Below are 14779 nucleotides of genomic sequence, written 5' to 3'. Positions count from 1 at the left end.
TGATTTGTGCTTAGGTGGATAAATAACTTTACTCTGGGGTAGAGATGAAATTTTGTTTTCTGAATTGTATTGAAATGTACCAAAAAACACACCAAAAGAAAACTTTGTTTTCTGGATTTTATTGAAATGTACCAAAGCCGCTGTGGTGCACAAATAGTTGTAGCAATAGGTGTACTAGGCAGCTGTAATTTTACACGTTTTGCACACAACTCCTGCTTCATACGCAGCCCTTTCAGCTAAGCAGGCAAGTGACTCCAAGATCCCCTGTGGAGAGCTACTTCTGTTATGTAAACAAGGAAGTCTCAGAACACACAGACAGCAAATATGCAAACACAAGAATGTGGCTAGCGAAGTCAGCTAGCCAGGGTCATTTGACTCTCCATGGGCTTTATGCAAACACAAGAATATGGCTAGCCAAGTCAGCTAGCCAGGGTCATTTGACTCTCCGTGGGCTTTACAGGTAGAAGAGAAAAGCTTGGACCTCCGAGTGTTAAGGACCTGTGGCCCACTCTTGGGCCGACTATGCTGGAAATGATTAATCTCTCATTAACTTCTGGATCTGTTCCTAAATGTTTCAAATCTGCAGTGATTAAACCATTACTTAAGAAATATGATCTTGGCACAAGTGTATTGAAAACTATAGGCCAACATCAAATCTATCATTTTGCTCTAAAATTGTGGAAAAAGTGGTTTCACGGCAGCTCGTGGACCACCTGAATGAGAATAATCTTTTTGAGCCACTGCAGTCTGCTTTTAGAAAATATCATTCCACAGCTCTCATTAAAGTGGTGAATGATCTTCTGCTTACAATGGATTTGGACACCACTACGTTTCTGGTGCTGTTAGATCTCAGTGCTGCATTTGATACCATGGCTCATCATATTGTACTTGAGGCTGGAGAATCATTTTGGAATTACTGGGAGTGCCCTTGTGTGGTTGACGCCATACCTGACCAGTTGTTCTCACTGTGTTTTGTACAATAACACGACCTCTAACCTTGGTGACATGAAATTTGGGGTTCCACAGGGCTCTGTCTTAGGCCCCCTGCTTTTCTCTCTTTATATAGCACCCCTTGGGCACATATTGCGGCATTTTGGGATTACCTTTCACTGCTATGCTGATGATACTCAGTGGTACATGGTGATAACTGCCGGCAATCTCATCCACATAAAATTCTTAGAAGATTTCCTTGCATCTGTGAGAAGCTGGATGTCTAGCAACTTCCTACTTTTAAAATCTGATAAGACTGAAATGATGGTTCTTGGTCCAGTGAGATATTTGCATCAATTTGACCAGCTAACGCTTATCCTAGCCTAGGCTTGTGTGTCATACATCATACGGACAAAGTGAGGAACCTTGGGGTAGTTTTTGATCTTACGTTGTCCTTTGACCTCCACATCAGAGATATTATGAGAACTGCTTTCTTACACCTGCGAAATATACCAAAATTTGTCCCATTCATCTCTTCACTGGCTTCCTGTCCCTGTGACATCAGATTTTAAGGTTCTGCTACTAGCCTATAAAATTGTTCACGGACTGGCAACTCCCAACCTAATTAAACCCTACGTACCGGCCTGGGCTCTGCATTCTCAGGGTGCAGGACTACTGTGTGTCCCAAGGGTGAATAAAAAGTCTGCGGGTCACAGAGCTTTCTCTTTTCGTGCCCCTGTTCTGTGGAATGATCTCCCTGCATCAATAAAACAGTCAGATTCTGAAGAGACTTTCAAGTCCAGACTTAAGACGCACTTATTTTCCCTTTCGTATGGCTAGCATACTGGCATAGTATGTTGTTATGCTTTTTACTCTTTTAAATTCATTTTATTAGGAAATGGAGCGGGCTGTGGCCTAAACTTGGGTATGGTAAGGTCAGACCTTAATTGTGTGAAGTGCCTTGAGGCAACTTTGTTGTGATTTGGCACTTTATGAATGAAAATAAATTGAAATTGAATTGAAATTGATGAACGGTCAACAAACATATATCACTGGTGTCGTAAGTGACCCCACTCGATCGCTTCAGGGTTAACAAACCATTTTTCTAACTTAGAATGCAAACATCAATTGTACATTTCAAAAATATGTATAAATGTAGCAAACACCAATGTTATATACAACTATTTACATTAAAATGTAAGAAGTGCATCAGGTGTTTTTTTACACACACACACACACACACACACACACACACACACACACACACACACACACACACACACACACACACACACACACACACACACACACACACACACACACACACACACACACACATTTCCTTAAACACCATAGTGATATTTTGGCAATATCACCCAAGTTATCCAGAGGCATACATTTTTAACCTATGGTTCAAATTTTAACAAAACTAATTTTGGACAAGTTATTTAAAATTACTGTCATGTCTGAAGTTTTATAAAGTAAAAATATCAGATATTTGTTTTACTTTTAAAATAATGTGCTAATTTTTAAGTTTTTGTGAGCACATGCTGAGCCCAGCAGTGCATTATGGGTAGGACAGGGTGTTCACGACAGGACAAATGCATTTCAGACACTCTGTTCAGGCTCCACAGACAGCATCATTAAACTCTAGTGCCTAAAACTCTCATGAATATATTCTCTGGGTTTATAGACGTTATTGTATTTGTGTTTGTTAAATTCCATGCATCTTAAATGTAGCAGATGGCTTATCTGGGATTTTGTTTTGGAATGATTTCAAGGCCTCTACTGCCATCTACTGGCCAGTGGTGTTCATGGCAGTATTTTTTTTTTTTTTTTTTTTTTACAAATTAAGTTTAAAAACAACAACAACAACATTACAAGACAGCTCTGCAGTGTTTGCACAGACACAGTGCGAGCGGTTTGACACTTGTAGCTCTGCAGCAGCAGGATACCGTCACGACGGCCGACCAGAATAATATCAAACAGGTTTGATTTTCATTTGACCATACGATCGGCGATGGTCTTGGAGTTTGTGCGCGTTCACATAAAAGGGGCGGGTTGCAGCACACGTCACCATTTTTCAATGATGGTGCGGTCACCTTACTTTACCGAAGAAGAATGCACGATTATTATGCGGAGCTACAAGGAATTTAAATTAATGTTAAGGGGGAAATCGAACACATCGTCTGCCAATAAAGCAAGACAGGCTTGTTGGCAACGTATTACTGATTGGGTAAATGCGTATGTACAATTCAATTGTTCCCCAAATCTGTTACAGATGATTAACCTGTGGAATGTCTAATATGTGTAAAAAAAATGACCTTCTTTCAGTAATTACGCCCAGATGCAACACGATTCAGAAGTGGGCATAGACCTACTAATAAATGTTAGGTTCATTTAATGTTTCCTAAATAGGCTACCTTGACTGTATGATTGCTATTCCTAATCCTGTCAATATTTCAGATGCAATAGCAGTGCCAAACGCACCTGGCAGCAGGTGAAGATGAAATATAAAAACATCCTTCAGAACGGTAGGTTTATATTCATAGCTTGATAAGCCCCACTTCGCCTAATTAATGGACATGCATTAGACCTATTTTGATATTAGTAATTACCCGCAATTGCATAAAACCCTTCTTTGATTTGCAGTGTGGATAAATGGCCAGGGAAAACGACAAATGCATCCAACAATTTAGATAGAGCAAGTACTACCTTGTGAATCATACGACATACAGTATTCTTGCTCAGATGTTCAGCATCACCGTTGGAATACATAAATTGTCCACTGGCAAAATAGGCACAAGGAACATTATCTGCTCGATCGTCGGGGCATTGCTACTCTGTAAAAATTGACTTGTTACAGGAAAACGCTGGCAGCTGTGGTTACCAGGGAATTCCTGTAAAACATACAGCAGCACAGTAGATAACATTACAGACATAATATGTATATGGATTTACAGTGAATGAACCACGGCTGACTCACATTAAAAGAACTGTTAAATCTACAAACAAGAGCTCTCTTTTTTTGTACATTTAACTGCTGTATTTTTTACAGGAATTCCCTGGTAACCACAGCTACCAGTGTTTTCCTGTAAAAACAACAGTCTTTTTTTACAGTGTACGATGGGTGATGTTACAGACTTCTGGCCCGATCAGCTGACAAAGATAACAAATTCCTTCGGCTGAGAATCTATATCTTTCATAGAGAATATCGTCCGGGTATGTCAGCGGATTCTGGCGGTCTTTAAAAACCCTCGCCCTGCGAAGAGAGCCCCTCACAGTTTGTGCCCCAATATCAAACGGATCATCCAGGTAGGCCGGCATTGTCTTCGGAGTGATTGAAGGTGGATGGACGGTACTTATAAAGGGAGTGGTTAAGCGAAAACCTCAAGCTAACCGACAACATAACCTGCTCAGAGCAGGTTTGGCACACAACATAAATTGCCATGGCAGCATACCTCGATCAAAACCTATCCACCTTTCGTAGTACGGGTTAACCGGGAAGTTACTCCACACGTCATCAACTTACTCCTGAAGTTACCCTGATAAGCCAGTAACCCCGCTTCGTAGTACAGGCCCCAGGAGGTGGTCGTCAGATGTTAAACGCAGCTTGTTACTCCATGTACACTACACGATGCAGGACGCGCAATTAACCTGAAACTCGGTCCAAAAAATTCTCTTGCACAGTGTAAAGCCAACATTTATGTGTCAACAATATTGAGTGCACGTTTTACAACATAATAAAACGTGCGCACATTCTCTCCACATGTAAAACATTTTGCAATGACACTTCCAGGGCTCCGTAAAAATGCCTGTTTTTACAAATAAAAAATGGAATATTTTACAAAAGCACATTTATCTCAATTATCTGTAAACACCAACACACGACACGTCACAGTAACGTGTTGGTTTACATAATGAATGATTGAACCAATCAGTGTTTAGCAGAGGCACATTTTACCCAGAATCCTTTGCGAGCTGTCTGTGTGTGTGTGTGTGTGTGTGTGTGTGTGTGTGTGTGTGTGTGTGTGTGTGTGTGTGTGTGTGTGTGTTACAAAACCTCAGAATTGGTGCATTATTCAACATTAAAAGATATATGTTATATTTTAACTTTGTACAAATGACAGAACTGACATTAATGGAGTTATTCTATCAGTATTGACACAAAACCATAAGTCAGGATGCCTTTATTTTTGCAAGACCTCCGCCTGACCGTGGCATTGTGATTGGTAGAGTTGGCTTTGTGACTGCTCTTAGGGTGCTTCAGTGCTTCAGTGCTTCAGTGCTTCAGTGCTTCAGTGCTGTAGCTGTGTAGCTTCCAGTAGAGGACAGCATGTTCAAACATCAAAATGCTGACTCATTGTTTGAGTCTTTTGTGGTGGTGTTAAAACTCAAATTCAGCTTGTTAGTAGTTGCAAATCTACCAGAGGCAACACTGGAATTTATCGGTTATCTGTAACTTCTGATACATTTTGGGGTGGTTTATCTTTATCAAAGATAACTTTTCAGTTATCTGATTATCTGTTATCGAAGTTAATTTATTGGTTATCTGTGCCCACCACTGTATATACACACACACACACACACACACACACACACACACACACACACACACACACACACACACAATGGGGCAAATAAGATTTGATCCACTGTCGAGTTTGCAAGTTTTTCCACCTACAAGGAATGGAGAGGTTTGTAATTTTTGTGATAGGTACACTTAAACTGAGGGAGACAGAATCTTAAAAAAAAAAAAAAAAATCAAAATCACACGTTGTTGTCCCTTCAGCTGCACCCCTTTTGTTTGGGATCACCACAGCGATGATTTTTAAATGATTAATTTGCATTTTATTGATTGAAATAAGTATTTGATACAATAGAAAAACAGACCTTAATATTTTGTACAGAAACCTTTGTTTGCAGTTACAGGTCTGTAAACTGGTTGGGCCACTCCACGACCCTGAAATGCTTCTTAAGGGGTATTTACACAAGCATGCCTTTGCTTCATGACACATCACGACCTGTGTCGTGCTGTCGAGTAAACTCGTCTTTAATGGGTGCAGACAGGATGCCAGAGGGGCATCGGTGTGTGCTATTGCGCACAGAGAATAAGTGAAGTGCGCAATGCATCTGCGCATGCGTGGGTCAAACGGGGGCAAAAATCCCAGCTACCACACTCACACTGCTCCCATTGAATTTCATATAAAGTAGCATTAGCGGACTGTAAAAGTTAAGGCTTACAGGGATTGTTTCAAAGGCTTTAAGCCTTAAGCGACACATACAGTAATGACAGGGGCGCATTGTGCTGTTTTCAAATGAGCAAACGGAATTTATAGGCTTGAAAGTTGGCTGAAAACACACGATTGCAAAGCTCCACCGAGTCCACACAAAGACGGAAAGAAGAAGAAATGTGGTCGTAAACCTCCGTTACTTCTACACAATGTCACCACAGAAAAGAAAGATCCAGACAGACGTAAAAGACGGACTAAAATTGTAAGTTTGTTGCACACATTTATTCTGTCAATATCCTGAAACCATGCCACCGTTTTCGTGCATCGGCTTATAACTGTAATGTCGTGCCATGAATGACGTGGCGCGTAATATTGTAAAATTGACATGTTCTATAAACAAACTGCATGCATGCACATGTCATTGTATGTCTATCAACTTATCAAAACAAATGTGACACCAAAGAGGTTATATGTGAGACTCACTGTCATTGTCGTCATTATGAAGCCAGGAAAGTCACATCCCTGCTTAGCAAATATTTCTGGTCAGAAATTTGTTTGTCTCCAACTATCAACAAGGACCGGTCATTTTCGACAGCGGCTCTCTCTTCAGCACTAACGGTAGTGTCTGTAACAATGCAGCACACGCAAACACAGCCAGCTCTTCTTTCAGCTTCTGTCCACTGTCGTACATAGTCCTGGTTGTAACAGGCAATCCGCAGAGCTTATAAAAACACTTTAAATCGTCAACTTTCCAGCAGTTGAAATGATCCCAAACATAGCACTCCTCACTGCTTTCCGCCGCCATAGCTTGTGGGTTGGTAGTCAAACAGTTTAGCCTACCCATAATGCACCGCGCGGCCTGAGATGCGTACTTCGCTTATTTTGAAATGTTCAGAAAATCTTTCACACACAAATGACTTGCTATGTGGTGTGATCTAATCTCCAACATGACGTGCAGCTCGTCAAGTGGAGTAAACAAGAAGTGAAAAGAGTGAGTGGTGACATCAGCGGATCACATCAGAGTGCAGCTTGTCTGAAGGATTATAACAAGAAGTTAAATCTGTTATAAACATACTTTAACAGCTGCAGACAAGAAGGAAAGAACACGCAACTGTTTTATCAAGCCATGACAACATAAACAAGATAAATAATTACCTTTTTAAATGGCTCAAAATGCTTTCTGCAGCTTGTTGGGCACGCACCTGCATGCGTACGAATGGCTCCAGCTGCAGCCTTCTCTGTGATTCAGGAAGGGATTAGAGCCATTTTTCAATGGCCAATTTGCAGAAAAATATGATTAATGATTAATCCGCAGAGCACATGGCAGCTGGTAGAACAATGAACGGCGTCCAGCTGTGAACACAGCGGGTGGGATTGTCACGACACAGGTTGTGCTATTGCATGAAGCAAAGGCATGCTTGTGTAAATGTGCCTTTACGGAGCCACTCCTTAGTTGCCCTGGCTGTGTATTTTGGGTCATTGTCATGCTGGAAGGCCCAGCCATGACCCATCTTCAATGCTTTTACTGAGGGAAGGAGGTTGTTTGCCAAAATCTTGCGATACATGACCCCATCCATTCTCCATTCAATACAGTGCAGTCGTCCTGTCCCCTGTGCAGAAAAACGCCCCCAAAAATGATGTTTCCAGCCCTATGCTTTGTGTTTGGGATGGTGTTCATCTCTTACTAATGTAATTTTGCTCTCTTCAGGTCATTCACCTGGTCTTCCCGTGTAGTTCTCGGTTTTCTCAGGTTTTCTGTTTCTTCCATTTTCAAATAATTACGTCAACAGTTGTTGCCTGCTTATTGTCCTGTACCCCATCCCAGTCTTGTGCATTTCTACAATTTTGTCCCTGGTGTCCTTAGACAGCTCTTTGGTCTTGGCCATGGTGAATAGGTTGTGTGAATGTGTGGAAAGGTGTCTTTTATACAGGTCGCAAGTTCAAACAGGTGCAGTTAATACAGGTTAAGAGTGCAGAATAGGAGGGCTTCTTAAAGAAGAATTAACAGGTCTTTGAGAGCCAGAATTCTTGCTGGTTGGTAGGTGATCAAATACTTATTTCATGCATTAAAATGCAAATTATTTTTTTTAAAAATCATACAATGTAATTTTCAGATATTTTTTTTTAGATTCTGTCTCTCACTGTTGACGTGTACCTATGATAAAAAATTACAGACCTCTCCATTCTTTGTCGGATTGAAAACTTGCAAAATCGACAGTGGATCAAATACTTATTTGCCTCACTGTATATATAAATATATATATTCAGATTTAATATTGGTCAGTATAGTAAAGGGATATTTGCTAATTTGTCAAAATAAGAATGTTTTTCTCATCTCATCCTCAGGTCGCAAGTTTGTCATCGCTAATGCAAGAGTGGAGAACTGTGCTATCATCTTCTGCAATGATGGTTTCTGCCACATGTGCGGTTACTCACGGGCAGAGATCATGCAGAAGCCATGCACATGCAACTTCCTGTATGGACCAGACACCAAGCGGCTGGCTATCGCTCAGATGGCTCAGGCCCTGCTGGGGTCAGTGGAGAGGAAAGTCGAGATCGTCCTTTACCGCAAAGATGGTAGGGAATGAACCAGCATGTTCGTGTGATTTCAGAATGACTGTGGGAGTATGGGACAGATACGTGTGTGTGTGTGTGTGTGTGTGTGTGTGCATTGCATACACAAACCTTTTTGTACTGTTGGCTTGTTCAGGAGACAAATCAGGAGATGTTCCTCTAATGTGAGGAATGTGTGTCTGGGATGGAATTTATTGATTGCGACTGTCAGAAATACAGCTGCTCTCCGTAAAATGAGATGTCATGTTTACTTTGTTGTTGAAACATAAATTGAGATGACAGCACATGTCCAGTGCCGCAGACCGAACGGTCCCCCTTAGAAATTGGTCCACTGCGCATGTGTCATTTCGGACCACAGCAGCACGTCTGAGACGGAGTCTCTTCACACAAAGCGATCAAATGGATTAATGGGATTATTAACCATCAGATGACAAGGTAAAACCTCTTAAATCATTCTAAAGTCAGTTTTAGCAGAAACAAGGCAATATTCTGTGACGCTTTCAAATGACGGATGCCCAGTGAAAGCAACAGCTAGCAGCCCATGTAGCCACGTCACTCTGATTGCTTCTTCTGCCTTTAATTATGAGATAATGTTGAATTCATACAGAAATGGTTGTTGTAGAAAAGCTTCGGATATCTGTCACTGAGATAGATGATGACTGGAGTGCAGTTTTAAGCAGAAATAAGGTGGTAATCGGTGAACTGATGGTTAATAATTCCATTAATCCATTTAATTGCTCTGGGTGAAGAGACTTCATCTCAGACGTGCTGCTGTGGTCCGAAATGACACGTGCGCAGACTCATCGTACGGACCGATTTTTAGGGGCGGACGGATTTTTAGGGGCGGATCACTTGGCCTGCGACGCTGGTATTGGAGTTGTTAGATTATTCTCTGCATGTTCCAAGGTGTTTGTAAATGCTGGATTGGTAAACGTGCACGAGTTCTCTCAAACGTGTTTGCATTTGAAAATGTAGGCAGTTTTTTCTTCTTTTCATGGTTTTTCACAAGAACTATACCTCTTCCTAATTTGGCAGTGATATCTTTTTACCTGTGCTCTGTGCAACACACATTAATGTGTTTGTGTGTGAATGAGTGTGTGTGAGAGAGAGAGAGAGAGAGAGAGAATTTTGCAATGCTGAATGTATTTTCGTGATGACTGTGAACTTGCAAATGCTAAAAATAGCCATTTTTATCCCAATGTTGTTTATCAAGTCATTTTAGCACCCCCATCACCACCACCACTACCACCGCCAAAAGATCTTTCACAGCTTTTTAACAAAACAAATGGATCAGGAGTTGAATTCCCTGACCATCCCAAATCTCCCTCCCAGGCATTTACGTGAAAGGTTGTGAATGAAAGCTTGTTCATCTTTAATTAAGCTTTTCACTAGCATACAACTTTCATATTAGACTTATCTGTGGGACCTGCTTTCATCTCTTTGCTGTCTCAAGCATCACTGAAAAGGCATCTGAAATTGTTGTTTCGGGGACAACAGGTGATGCATTGAAAAAGTTTACACCCAAATGTTGAGAATTCTATGTGTTGTTCCACAGCGGTAAACTGCATTTTCATGACGAGTGTAAATTTTGAAATAGAAGCCCTGGTGGTATCAGTAGAGGTCACAGTCTGAGAGTCTCATGTAGAGGATTTGAGGAGGTCTATATCCACATATAGATATTTGATTAAAATTGTCCTTAATTACCTTTAAGACTTCAGAGAAAGCACAGTGAGGGAAACCCTCAGAGAATTTTCTTCAACAGCAAGTGTGTATTTATGTCGCCATGTGTGCCAGCTGGACTGAGACCAGATAATACGACACCGGTCGTTGCGAGGATAGACTGCTTCCATGGCGATAAAGAGCTGCCATGGTAATACACTCAGCAATTCCCTGAGCTGTGGCCAAAGAATCTGCTGGACATTTTCCACCTCCAGGCAGACAGCAGAGCAGCTGGAGGAGGGGAAAGCCAGAGGCATAGATGGAGGAAGAAAACGGGTCAAAAAAATGGGCTGGGGAAAAAGAAGTGAAAACAATTAAGATGCAGTGAAACAGCACAGCTCTGAAATGTGTGTGTGTGGGGGGGGGGTGTGTGGAGATGAATCAGAAATTAATCAGAAAGTATGTTTCTCACAACCAGTGTTGGCTGTGAGATCACTAAAGTGAAGAAATCACACCAGCTGTCTCTTCTCGTGATACGTTTGAGCAGTGCTTTGCCAAGTTGACCTTCCATTCTGTGCAATTTACATTGCACTGTTTACATTGGACTGAGCCACTGTGGACACATCAAAGTATCCTGTAAACGGCCACAGGCCTATATTTAGAATTTCAGAGGTGTTGATGTCTCTGTCCTTAAAGTTACTCTATGATAACAGGAGTCTCCTATGCTACCAGCACACAGTTAGAGGCTTTGAAAGCAGCACCGGTTAATGCCTACAAGGCTCTCCTATCAGTGCAGCCTGGTGTTGGTGGAACTCCTGTTGGCACTGTAGTCATGGTGCCACAGCTTTCACATATCCTCACATACAAGGTAAAAGTAAGAGAAATGCTCACGCTCAAGCCCCCGTCACACATAGCAAGAATGTGCAGCAACCAGCCCGACATGGCACATATTACCATAATCGGATGCACTCTGGAGGAAAAGAGACGTAGTCAACAGTGTCAGAACGCATTCAGATGACCTCGTCCACACCTGCACGATGGCATCCAAAGCGCATGTAGACAACAGGTAGATGACACAGACTGCCTTCAGAAGGCCATAAAAGGTGCTGAAGACTGCTGATGCTCAAACATCTGGATGGCAAACACAAGACTGGGGTGGGAGGGAGCGCTGTGTCCTCCCTTTACACAGTCCCTGCCGGTACTGGACACCGGAGTACAACCAACATATGGACTGGACTCACGCCAACCATATGTGTCCAAGCCAGCATGTTGTGGTCACTCATTCAGTCATGCAATCACATCTGCACTTGTCCTCCACTTCTCAGCGCTATTGACCTCACGTGTGCATGCGTGTGTGCATAGAGCAGAGGTGCTGGACTGATGACATGATTGCTGTGTGTGTGTGTTCATAAAGGCTCAATGAGCAGCTTTTCATGTGCGCGTATGTGTGGGGGGAGTACACATGTGCACCATTGCCAGCTGCTGGACACTGCTGGCAGTGGACCATGCTGTCCCATGCATCAGATGCAGCCTTTTCAGGGAACTTTAATGTTTTTTTTTGTTTTTGGCTCACTTCAGCAGCACAACACAACTCTGTACAACACAACTGTTGGATTATCACATGGAATTTATTTTTGTGTGGCTGATTACAGCACAAAGCAGCTGGGTGAGAGGATTTTAACCACAAGCTGTGGTCCAGACCTGACTTCCACCCTCCACTGTGAAACACTCCTGGGCCATTGTTGGAGGTGAGATTCATGTTCATTCATGTTGTCACAGCCTGGCACACGAATTCCACATCATATCTCCTGCAGAGTTAGAAGGTGATCAAGTAGTATATTACAGCGGTAAGATCCGTTCAGCTCCAAGCCTGATGCGTGCAATGACGTGTTACTGTGCATGAGCCCACAGAGAGGCACAGCTGCCCATGATTTATACAGATATGATGGAGACAATAGTTCACATTACTTACGTCGCCCATGGGAAGGAATGGCCAAATATCTGTACTGTAAGGTGTATTGTGGATATAGCAGCCTGTTCAGATTTGCGGCGGCGTGCGCGCAGTAGCGCATGGTGTTTTTGGTTTGATAGCGCACTGTTCACATTCACTGTACATGATGAATGTGTGCCACATACATATCAACAGTTCCTTTGCACTCCTGGGGCGGGTGGGGTGGGGGTGGGGGTTCATTGGAGGGGGACATTATACGTGGCACATGCAGGTTATGTCGGCAGGCTTTGCCATTTCAAATCCATCTCAAGGTTCCCTCATACACGCTCAAATCATTTCGGATCCTGTTTTGCCACCATCAGAATATGTAAATTGCAGTCAAATGGTGCTCAGACTGCACATGGACTGCTGTCGGATAGGTGTCCCATCTTGATGGTGCCCGGAGGGTTTTGAACATGTGCAACACAATCAGGGCCACTGGCCAAATGGGACCAACTGTGTGGACTCTCTCACATGGCTGTCAGAACGTTTTCGAACTGCAACTGGACACTTTTTAGATGTGGGCCGAATCATCATTCTGATGCCATTCTGACGCCATTTTGGCTATGTGTGATGGGGGTATAAGACTGAGGAAATTACTCAGGGTTGGAATCAATGAAGCCTGAACATAGGCCTGTTGGAAGGTCATTAAAGGGGGAATACACTTGGCCTGGCAAAGCATCTTATCACATGTACAGCTTATATTATTACATCAAAACAAGAGCAATATTAACCCCAAACAGCCTCAGATTTGTGCATGTGTCATCACAATCCATGAAGTCCTTGTGGCATTATCACATGCACAATACCTACTTTTGATGTTAGCGCTCTATGTGCTAACATTGTTTGGAACCCAACCTTAACTGTACTAACACAGTCCGGACATAATGTTCTGCTGCAATCTTATTTGTCCTTTGATCCAGATGTACCTGCTTCCTGTTGACCATGACATTTCATGTGCATGTTCAATGGATATGAAACTTTTTTACAAATATTTACATCATTATATGATAAAAATTGTCCAATTAAACAAGACTACAGAAAACAAAAAATCCAAGCTCGACCATGGATGACGAAAGGGTTACGAAATGCATGTAATAAGAAAAATACACTGTATAGAGAATTCATAAAACTAAAGACTAAAGAGGCAGAAAATAGATATAAGAAATACAAAAATAGATGAACTAATATTATACGGGTATGTAGGAAGGAATATTATAGGAACATATTATATATTAACAAAAACAATATTAAAGGAATATGGGATATATTAAATAGCATTATCAAAAATGGTAATAAAAAACAGAGTTACCCTCACTATTTCATTGATAATAATGTCAAGAAGGAAAATAAGGATGAGGTAGTCAACGGTTTTAATAATTTTTTTGTAAATATTGGACCAAGCTTGGCAGAAAAAATTCCCGATTCCCAATCTGAGGATTGGGATAATAATCTTATAGAAAGAAATCCCTGTTCAATGTTCCTCACAGCAGTGGATGGAAATGAAATTATAGACATTGTGAATAATTGTAAATATAAAACATCTACCAATTTAAATGCAATTGATATGGTGGTGGTAAAACAGGTCATTGAATGGATTGTAGAACCATTAACATACATCTGTAACTTATCATTTCAAACCGGTAAATTTCCCAATCAAATGAAAATAGCTAAGGTTGTGCCGCTGTATAAGACTGGGGATAGACACCACTTCACAAATTATAGACCTGTTTCTTTGCTTCCACAATTTTCCAAATTATTAGAAAAGTTATTCAATAATAGATTAGACAAATTCATAAATAAACATAAATTACTTACTGATAGTCAATATGGATTCAGAGCACATAGTTCAACATCACTTGCATTAATAGAATCAGTTGAGGAGATTACAAACGCCATAGACCACAAATTACATTCAGTTGGAATATTTATAGACCTTAAAAAGGCTTTTGATACAATTAATCATGACATATTAATCAATAAACTTGAACAGTATGGGATTAGGGGGTTGGTGTTGCACTGGGTGAGAAGCTACTTAAGTAACAGAAAACAGTTTGTGAAGTTGGGGGAATATACATCATCATGCTTGGACAATGCTTGTGGCGTCCCACAGGGGTCAGTATTGGGTCCAAAACTGTTTCTAATTTATATAAATGATATTGTCAATGTTTCCAAAATATTAAAATTAGTATTATTTGCAGATGACACAAGCATTTTTTGTTCAGGGGGGGATTTGCAGGAGTTACTGAGGAGGATCAGTTTAGAAATGGGAAAATTGAAAATATGGTTTGACAGAAACAAATTATCATTAAACTTAAGTAAAACAAAATACATGTTATTTGGCTATTGTAATACAGACATACAGGTTCAGTTACAAGTCGAGGGGGTAGAT

At 41.3% G+C, this 14779-nt stretch overlaps 1 protein-coding gene across 1 annotated transcript in view; it reads left to right on the top strand.

The window, feature by feature from the left end:
• The window catches only part of kcnh2b (potassium voltage-gated channel, subfamily H (eag-related), member 2b), a 1340040-nt gene that overhangs the window by 204568 nt on the left and 1120693 nt on the right, over positions 1 to 14779 (top strand). The window contains exon 2 of the mRNA XM_034172191.1: positions 8511 to 8741. Within this exon, the coding sequence (XP_034028082.1) occupies positions 8511 to 8741 (231 nt within the window). The remainder of the gene's footprint in view (positions 1 to 8510; positions 8742 to 14779) is intronic.

The sequence above is a fragment of the Thalassophryne amazonica genome, chromosome 1 (genome assembly GCF_902500255.1).
Source record: "Thalassophryne amazonica chromosome 1, fThaAma1.1, whole genome shotgun sequence".
Taxonomy (NCBI): domain Eukaryota; kingdom Metazoa; phylum Chordata; class Actinopteri; order Batrachoidiformes; family Batrachoididae; genus Thalassophryne; species Thalassophryne amazonica.
Note: the sequence above shows the minus strand (reverse complement) of the source record. Positions and strands in the feature narration are given on the sequence as shown.